This window comes from Hordeum vulgare, chromosome 7H (genome assembly GCF_904849725.1).
Source record: "Hordeum vulgare subsp. vulgare chromosome 7H, MorexV3_pseudomolecules_assembly, whole genome shotgun sequence".
Classification (NCBI taxonomy): domain Eukaryota; kingdom Viridiplantae; phylum Streptophyta; class Magnoliopsida; order Poales; family Poaceae; genus Hordeum; species Hordeum vulgare.
This window is the reverse complement of record NC_058524.1, coordinates 626808764-626819090: the sequence shown is the minus strand read 5'-3', so window position 1 is coordinate 626819090 and position 10327 is coordinate 626808764. Positions and strand designations below refer to the sequence as shown.

The window sequence follows — 10327 nt, the reverse complement described above, 5'->3', positions numbered from 1 at the left end:
TCGAATTTTTGGGTCGGGCCAGTGTTCTGGCGGGCCATTCGAGCCCATTCCCATGTAACCAAAGCTGGCCAAACGGGTCGTGCTTTTTGGGCCGACCCGAAAGCACGCCAGCCAGGCACGCCATGGGCCGGGCCCGGCACAACTTAAACGGGTCGTGCCAGGCACGCGACCCGCCTCGGGCCGTGCGTGGGCCTGAGGGCTGGGCACGCGGGCCGGCACGACACGACCCGTTTATCATTTTATTATTTATTTATATATATATATAGGATAAAAAAATAACCTAGTAGACCAAAATCGATCCAAAACACAATTCAATATATTAAAGTCGGCCCAAAAAACAGCCTAACAGACTAAAATCAACCTAAATAACAGCCTAAAATAAAAAAAAACTAAAAGGCTAACAGGCCTGGCGTGACTACGGACCGGCCCGTATAGCCTTCGTGCCATGACTGGACCGGGAGGCTGCGCCGGTGGGCCGGCCCGGCACGGCCCGGCTAATAATCGGGGCCAGGCGTGCCGTGCCGTGCCTGCCACGATTATGGCGGGCCGGTCGTGCCGAGCCGGGCGGCCCGTTTGGCCAGGACTGCATGTAACAAGCCCTTCTTCGATGTCCTCGCTCCATTCCCCCAACCCCCTACCGCAGCGCTGCCACTTCGCGGTTCAAATTTCAAAATCTTAAAGCAGGAGCGGACCCATTCTTCTTCCTTCCTCCCTCCACCCACGCGGACTCGGAGCCAGCCATGAGGAAGGCGCCCGCAGCCAAGCCCAAGCCCAAGCCCAGGGCCAGGGCCAAGGCGAAGGCCCAGCGCAAGGCGAAGGCCAGCAGCCCCGACTCCACCTCCGGCGCCTCCTCGCCGTCCGCCAGCGCCAGCGCCAGCGACGGGTCTCCCTCACCCTCTCCCTCTCCCGTCGCACGCGGCCGCGGCGGCCTCCTCTCGGCATCCAAGCCCAAGCCCAAGCCCAGGGCGATGGAGAAGGCCAAGCCCAAGGGGAAGGCGAAGGCCAGCAGCCCCGACCCCCTCTTCGGCGCCTCGTCGCCGTCCGCCAGCGCCGGGTCTCCCTCTCCTGTCGCGGTCGGGCGAGGCTTCCTCTCGCCCTCCTTACCGGTGGCGACGCCCCAGACCAGATCCCCCCTCTCCGCGGCGGCCAAGTCCACCCCGGCCTCCATCTCCACCGTCGGCGACCTGAGGGGCCTCGCCGCGTCCAGCCTCGACTCGCTCAAGCGCCGCCTCGACGCGCTCCACGCCGACAACGCCCGTGACCTCGAGGCCTCCCACTCCCGCATCTCCAAGCGCATCAAGGTGACGGATCTGACTCTTATCCCCTTTTCCCATCCGTCCTTGGCGCATCGACCGATCCTGTGATGTGATCCCCTTCCATGTGCTCTTCAGATGCACACGCAGAGCTGCCTGAAGATGGCGGAGGAGGCGGAGAAGGAGCATAAGAAGATGGTCGACAAGGTCTCACAGCAAGCCGACGAGATGAAGGTATTTCGATTCGATCCATGCTTGGTCTGGTGTTGGCCTCTGAATTTCGTGTGGGTTTGGACCCTGAAATTGCGACCCTACTGTCGGTGTGGATTCCTTGCAGGCATCGTACAAGAAGTTGGTGACAGAGGTGCAGTCGTCTTCGTCTCGTGGTACTGAAGCGACCGAGCACAGCCGTCTATCTATCTCAATTTTACTGCACTTCTATCTTCAATTCAAGCCACTATGGTTTAGTACTGACTTGGTTCACAATGGTCAGTGTGCAAGGTGACCTTACCTGAGATGGCAAAGTCCGTGGCCAGAGCTCTCGATGGCCTGCGCAGTCGCTACAACATCCCACCTACAACAGCTTAGCATACAGTTTCTGCTACGTCTCTGAATTGGTAATCACCTCTCCTGTTTCCAAATTGGCATCCTGTATGCGTTTGGTCATGTTCAGTAAATTTGCATGAACGTACGAGCGTTTGTCCATGAGATCGAATTGGCAGATGTTAGTATCTACCAGGGACAGTAATTGTTGGTTACAGGTTACCATAGTGTTGTGGTTCATTGTATATGCAGTTCTACTAGTAGCGGTCAAAATACATCAAGGACGGATAAGAGATCACTAGAGCCCACTACATGATCCTATCCTGTCACAAGTTTTTTCTTGCTTGGTTGAAAATAGGTATATCTAATCTGCGTGAATGTCGTAGATGTTGGTTTGGATATTCCAGATATTTATTCCAGTTGGAATTAGAAGCATCGATCACGGGGTTCAAACTAATATCCAGAAATTCGTGGTCTAAATGCACAGGCTTAAGTATCTATTAGACTTGCATGAAGTTTGCCATGCCTCCAAAATCTGCTCCTCTGCGTGTGCTAGCTGTACTTGTTTATGGTACTTCTTTCCATCTTAATTACCTGCATGTAATTACATAATAGTTGCTGTATTCCAAGAAATTATGTTATGTGGCTGAAGAAATGAGCTATCTACATCACACATACAGACAGCGAATCTTCCTCTGATTCCATTGTGTTTGTGTTGTTTACATTCTTTCTTCAGCAACTAGTATCAGTCATAACATCAAAGACAGATCAGAGATCACTAGAGCCAGTCATAAAAATCTACCAGGCATAAAAATCTACCAAACATCAACAATGTCGTAGATGCTGGCTTGGATATTCCAGATACTTATTTCAGTTCGAATTAGAAGTATCATGGGTTTCAAACTAGTATCCATAAATTGGGGTCTAAAATGCACACGTGTTAGTATGTATCAGACTTATATGAGTTGGTTATACTTCCAAAATCTCTTCCTCTGCGCGTGCTAGCTGTACTTATCAAGGTTAGATAAGGGATTGCAAAAGCCTAGATGATCCTATCCTTTCACAAGGCTTTACTTGCTCGTTGATCAGTGTTCTTGTGTAGAACAAACTATGGGCTGTGTATAATGGGTATTTCTAATCCATGTCAACATCAACAATGCATAGATGTTGGCTTGGAGACACTTATTTCAGTTGGGATTAGAAGCATCATGAGTTTCAAACTACTATCCAGAAATTTGTGGTCTAAATGCACAGGTCCTAGTATGTATTAGACTTGTATGAGTTGGTCATTCTTCCAAACTATCTTCCTCTGCGTGTGCTAGCTGTACTTGTTTATGGCACTTCATTCCATCTTAAATTACTTGGGTGTAATTACATGATATTGCTCCTATTCCAAGAAATTCTGCTATGTGAATACTATTGCTAAACAAATAAGCTATATACATCACACATTCAGATCCCATTGTGTTTGTGTCGTTTAAAATGTTTTTTCAACATTGTTTGCTTATGATGTTCCCCTTTTATTTTATCATCAAAACTGGACCGTATGTATAGAAATCATGTGCTATTTATGTTTACTTATATATATACGCCGATATCCATATTCTTGTTCTGCTGTCGTTACACACTTGTTGCTCTTGCTTATGGTAATCTTGTTTTTATTTTGTGTTACAGGTAGATGCCCTTCTCCAGTTCAACCTGGCTGCTAAATTCCTGGACTCATGGCACCAGAAAACTCGCACATCTGTCAATAACAACTGTTACTCTTACATCGTACACTTCTTGCTACAGTCTCTTCATCAGTTACGACAAAACTCGTTACATTCAGTCCAATATATGGGACTCGTAAGCTACGTCAAAATTTGTGTTTATATCTACTTACCTAGGGCTGGGTCATGCTTATAAACATCCTTTATACCTTGTATTGTGGTTGGTGTGCTACTCTGCTCTCTCCCTCTCCTGATCCATCATGTCGTATATGAAATCTCTCCATGTCTGCAAATTCCACTTTTGTTGCTGCAGGCGGCTAGGCTAAGATGATGTCTCCGTCTTGAGGAATATGCACACTACGTGATGAATACAACTACAAAAATTTGGAAGATGAAAGTAAACATTTCTTAGTGCTTATGTTGGGTGATTTCCAACACGAGATGGTTACTAATACCTGTTGTTACATTTAGTGCCACTCTGTCGTGTTTTGTGTATTATGCATTTAGGCATTAGCTACTTTCCTAAGTGTTAATGACAAGTACATTTACGCTGGCCTTTATTGTACATTAACAAGTGCATGCGATGAACGTGTGTAGGACGTGGAGAGAGTGGATGCAACCAACTCAATACTTGGTGTTCGCTTGTGAAAACAGAGAGACGGCTAGCTAAGACGAATTATACACTAAAATGAAGCCAAAGCTACTAGGGAAGATGAGTGTGGCTAAACTAAGAGCCACATACATTATCATGAAAACTTAATTTATTTAATTTTTATAAAATGTTCATCCCACGTTTAGAAAATGTTCATGTTCTATAAAAAAATTCTCAAGTTTGAGAAAATGTTTCTTATTCACTTGTAGGGAAAAGAAAAACTGAAGTCACGAACATGCCCCGTAGAGAATGGAGCCTATAGAGTCTACTCATGAGCTCATATGCACCCTCATGAATCGTAATATCATAACAATTGAAAAAGGAAAATAATCGATTATTTTGGAACAAAAATAGATGAATTCTCAACATGCGTGCAACTTTCACGAAAAAGCAACATATGGAGCATCAATTTTGTTTTCATTTTTTCATTTTACAATTTGACATGTTTTTTCTTCATGGAAATTTGGATGCAAGTTCAAAATTCTTCAGTGTTTGATCACAAAAGAATTCCTATTTTCTAAGCTTGTTTACATTTTTCATTTTACACCTCACAAGGATGGATATGAGCTCGCGAGAAGAAAACTTAATGTCTCTGGTCTTTTTGCAATCAATATCCTAGAATTGGAACGACACTCTCCCAGAAGGTGTGGTGAGTAAGCAATAGGCAATACTTACTCATTCCATTGTTCACAATATCGTAGGGTAGCATGTGTTTTTATTATGATTACTACTTTCACACAGCCATGTTGTTCAAAAGCTGCGCCATGGACTGTAATGATCTGATCCTTTTTTCTTGGAGAAAGTTGAATAACGTTGTCTTCAATGCCTCCACCGTTGATAGGTCTATCCGGTACATGAAGGCCCATATTTTTCCCTTGTAATCTTGCGTCACCAAGACATTGATAGAACTTGGCATGGGAGTCTTTGCAACAATCTTGATGATGGTGTTCGTGGCCCGAGAGGAAAGGTTAGAGTTGCTTATGAGCAACGGCGTCACGAACGATGATGAGGGTGGTAGGCCGCCAGTGGCCATCGACAATGGGGAGTGATGGTTCGCAGCCGTAGTGCTCATGCACGAATGCATGCGTGGATGTCACACTGTGTCATGACAGGGTGAAGGCATGAAAGTGGCCCATGTTCTTCAGCGGGAACCTATGAGTATGTTTTTGGAAGGAAAAGCGGCAAGGCAAGCACCCCACGGCTAGTTCTTTTTTGAAATAATAAGAATTCCTCGTGTAGAGTCGCGCCTCTAATTCTCCTTCCCAGCATCATAGTGCTCCATTGACTCCAGTCGGCTGGAAAGACACGACAAGATTTAGTCCAACAACAACTTGAGTGAAGAAAAGAGTCAAGTAAAGGTGATACAAAGCTTAAGTTTTGCAATAATTAGTCTTCTTAATGAGGCTATGGATACAATTTTTCAAAGTGGTATATTTTGAAATGAGGAGAGTTTCAAGTCTTAATTTTTGAATTTGATCTCGGCCATGGTTTTATTTTGGACTTCCCCGCCCTTAGATTTTAGTGTGATCTCCGGCAATAAACCTCAGTCAATTAGTTGGTGTTGTTATGCTTTCTCCCTCTCTTGATCCATCATGTTGTATATGAAATCTCTTCATTAAATTCCATTTTTTATTGCTGAAGGTGGCTAGGCTAAGATGATGTCACCGTCTTGTGGAATATGCACGCTGCATGGTGAATACAACTACAAAATTTTGGAGCATGAAAGTAAACATTTCTTGGTGATTCTGTTGGGCGAGTTCTAACTCAAGATGGTTACTAATACTTGTTTTTAGATTTAGTGCCACTCAGACGTGTTTTGTTACTTAAGCATTTAGGCATTTGCTACTTTCCTAAGCGTTAATTTGAAGTACATTTACATGGGTCTTCATTATACATTTACAAGTGCAAGCGCTGAATGTGTGTATGACGTAGAGAGAGTGATGCAACAAACTCAATACTTGGTTTTCGTTAGTGAAAACACAGTGATGACTAAGCAGAATTATACACTAAAATGAAGCCAAAGAGAGTAGTGAAGACGAGTGATGGCTAGACTGAAGCCACATGCATTTTTTGTTAAAACATAATTTACTTATTTTTTTTAAATGTTCATCCATATTTAGAAAATGTTCTTGCTGTGTAAAAAGTTTGGTCAAGTTCAAAAAAAATGTTTGCTATTCACTTGTTTCAAGAAAATCTACGTCGCATTTTGGAAAATTTGTACAATGTAAAAAGTATTTATATAATTAAAAAAATGTTTCATGCATCAAAAACAATGTACGTTACAGTTAAAAGATCTATGAATACATGGCATGCCAAGGAAAAAGAAAATATAAGTCACGTCCATTCAGACATGCACCTTGGTAATGATAGCTATAGAGTCTATTTGAGAGCTCCTGTGCAGGATAATGAATAGTAAAATCGAAAAAGATATTAACAAAGTCTCAACATGCGTGCAAATTTTCATGAAAAAATAACCAATGGTGCATCCATTTTGTTCTTTCTACGGAAGCTTATTGACCTGTATTTTCATGGAAATTTCCACACATGTACAAAATATATTAAGGTTTATTCATAAAATAATTTCAATTTTTTTTTACAATTTCTTTGTTTTACTCCTCACGAGGATGCATATAAGCTCGCGAGAAGGATCTTAATGTCCCTGGTCTTTTTGCATCTCATCGCCTAGAACTGGAACAACACTCTCTAGGAGGGTGTGGTGAGTAAGCAACATGCAATACTAACTCATTTCATTGTTCACAATACCATAGGGTAGCACATGCTTTTTGTTGAAAAGGACTAATTCTACACTCTTAATAAAGAAGAGAGGCAAGTAAGGTGATACAAAACAGAAATTTTGCATTAATCTACACTCTTAATGAGGCTATAAATACAATTGTTCAAAGTGGTATATTTTCTAATGATGAGAGTTTTAAGTCATAATCTTTGAGTGTGACCTTGATAATAGTTTTATTTTGGACATCCCCACCCTCAGATTTCTGTGTTATCTTGGCCAGTAATCCTCCATCGATTGGTTGGTGTACCGCTCTAATCTCTCCCTCTCCAGACCCGTCATGTCGTATATGAAATCTCTTCAAGTCTTCACATTCCACTTTTTATTGCTAAAGGTGGACATGCTATGATGATGTCTCTGTATTGTGGAAGATGCACACTGCATGATTATTACAACTACAAAAATTTGGAGGATGAAAGCAAGCATTTCATGGTGCTTATGTTGGTTGATTTCGAACTCAAGATGGTTACTAACACATGTTGTCAGATTTAGTGCCACTCTGTCCTGCTTTGTTTCTTATGCGTTCAGGTATTAGCTACTTTCCTAAATGTTAATGACATGTATATTTACATGGTCTATATTATACACTGACAAGTGCAACTGATGAACGTGTGTGGGACGTGGATAGAGTGGACGCAAACAACTCAATACTTGGTGTTCGCTAGTGAAAACGTGTTGAGGGGTGAGCTGAATTATACACTAAAATGAAGCCAAAGACACTAGTAAAGACAGAGTGATGGCAAAACTGAAGCCACATCCTCTGAAAACATAATTTAATTAATTTTTAAAAATGTTGATCCCACATTTAGAAAATATCATCCCTTGTAAAACAGTTTGCCCAGGTTTTAGAAAATGTTTGATACCGACTCGTTTCAAGAAAATGTACGTTACATTTTGGTAAATGTTATACAATATAAAAAATGCTTATATAATTTAAAACATGTATGTTACAGATGAAATAGATACGAAAAATTTCATGTCAAGGAGAAATAAAAATAAATAAGTCACAACCATTCAGACATGCCTCGTGGAGAATGGAGACTATAGAGTCTACTATGTTGTTCAATAGCTGCGTTGTGGACTGCAATGATTTTATCTTTTTCTTTGTGAAGTAAGTTGAATAAAGGTGTCTTAGATGCCTCCACTATTGACAGGTCAATCCGGTACTTGAAGGTCTGTGTTTTAGCCATGTAATCCTGCATCACCAAAGCATTGATAGAAGTTGGCCTCGGAGGTTCTACGACAATCTTGAGGATGTTTAGTTCACATACGTTGATGGGAAACAATATCATGAATGACGACGAGGGTGGCGGGCCTGTAGTGGCCATCGACAATGGGGAGCGATGGCCGGCTGCCTCGGTGCTCATGCAAGAATTCGGGCGTGGATGTCACTCTGCTTAATGAGAGGTGATGGCACGGAAGCGGCCAAAGTCCTTCAACGGTAACCTATTACTCTGTTTGTCATAACTAAATATCAAGAGAGACAAGCATAGAAGTGCTCTCTAAGTGGAGTAATAGTAGACTTGTTTATGGACGTGATGTCTATATACATAATCATTGATGTCAATAACATGTCATAATTATGCGCAATTGTGTGAATTACCCAACAGTAAATTTGTACCCACCGTATGCTAACTTCCACAGAGAAGCCACTAGCGAAAACTATGCCCCCCGGTCTACTTAATCCTAATCACTAAAACCCTAAAAACATCTGGCAGCCTTCTTATATTAACTTTTACTTTTATTATTCGCAATATCTATCTCTATAAAGATTTAATCCACGCAAGTAGCAAGTTTAAGGGGCTCGCTAACCCTCTTGCCCGCGTTGGTTGCAAGTTCTTGCACTTATGTGTGTAGGTGTTGTCGAAGGGAATATTCTTAGATCTCCTATTGGTTCGATAACCTATGTTCTCATTGAAGGAAAATACTTATCTCTTCTATGCTTCATCTCCTTTGCTCTTCGGAGAAAATCCCAATGCAACCACTAATCCTCCATCGATTGGTTGGTGTGTGGCTCTGCTCTCTCGCTCTCTTGATCCATCATGTCGTATATGAAATATCTTCATGTCTTTTCATTCCACCTTTTGTTGCTAGAGGTGGCCATGCTAAAATGATGTCTCCATCTTGTGAAAGTTGGCCACTTCACGATGAATACAACTATAAAAAATTTGGAGGATGAAAGTTATCATTTCTTGGTACTCATGTTGGATGATTTCCAACATGAGATGGTTACTAATACGCATTGTTATATTTAGTGCTATATTTAGTGCCACCCTATCGTGTTTTCTTTCTTATGCATTTAGGCATCAACTACTTTCCTAAGCGGTAATGGCAAGTACATTTACATGGGTCTTTATTATACATTGACAAGTGCAAGTGATGAACGTGAGTAGGACATGGAAGGAGTGGATGCAACCAACTCAATACGTGATGCTTGCTAATGAAAACGGAGTGACGGTAAGCCGTATTGTACACTAAAATGAAGCCAACGACACTAGTGAAGTGATATGTCTCCAACGTATCTACTTTTCCAAATTCTTTTGCCATTGTTTTGGACACTAATTTGCGTGATTTGATTGGAACTAACCCGGACTGACGCTGTTTTTAGCAGAATTGCCTTGGTGTTATTTTTGTGCAGAAATAATAGTTCTCGGATTGACCTGAAAATTTACGGAGAATAATTTTGGAATTAATAAAAAATATTGGAGAAAGAATCAACCGAAGAGGGGCCACAACCAGGCCACAAGCCTACAGGGTGCGCCCCTGGCTTGTGGGGCCCCTGTGGCTCCTCGGACCTCGTTTCCACTTCTATACATTCCTATTCGGGGAGAAAAAAAATCAGAGAGAAGAGTTCATCGCGTTTTACAATACGGAGCCGCCGCCACCTCCTGTTCTTCCTCAGGAGGGCAGATTTGGAGTCTGATTTGTGCTCCGAAGAGGTGAAATCGACGCCGTTGTCATCACCAACCATCCTCAATCACCAATTTCATGATGCTCTCCGCCGTTCGTGAGTAATTCCATCGTAGGCTTGCTGGACGGTGATGGGTTGGATGAGATCTATCATGTAATCAAATTAGTTTTATTAGGGTTTGATCCCTAGTATCCACTATGTTCTCAGATTGATGTTGCTATGACTTTGCTATGCTTAATGCTTGTCACTAGGGCCCGAGTGCCATGATTTCAGATATGAACCTATTATATTTTCATGAATATATATGTGTTCTTGATCCTATCTTGCAAGTTGTAGACACCTATTACGAGTTATGATCCGCATCCCCAGGGTGACAATAACTGGGATTCTTTTCGGTGATTACCATAGTTTGAGAAGTTCATGTATGTAAGTGCTAATGCTTTGGTCTAGTTCTCTCTTAAAAGGAGG

At 42.2% G+C, this 10327-nt stretch overlaps 1 protein-coding gene across 1 annotated transcript; it reads left to right on the top strand.

Moving 5' to 3' along the window:
• Positions 1-638: 638 nt before the first annotated feature.
• LOC123409898 (putative protein TPRXL) lies at positions 639-2018 on the top strand. The gene is made up of 4 exons (XM_045102773.1): positions 639-1301; positions 1392-1487; positions 1591-1639; positions 1747-2018. The coding sequence occupies exons 1-4, from the start codon at positions 741-743 to the stop codon at positions 1839-1841; spliced, it is 801 nt and encodes a 266-aa protein (XP_044958708.1). The 5' UTR covers positions 639-740; the 3' UTR covers positions 1842-2018.
• The last annotated feature ends 8309 nt before the right edge of the window (positions 2019-10327 follow it).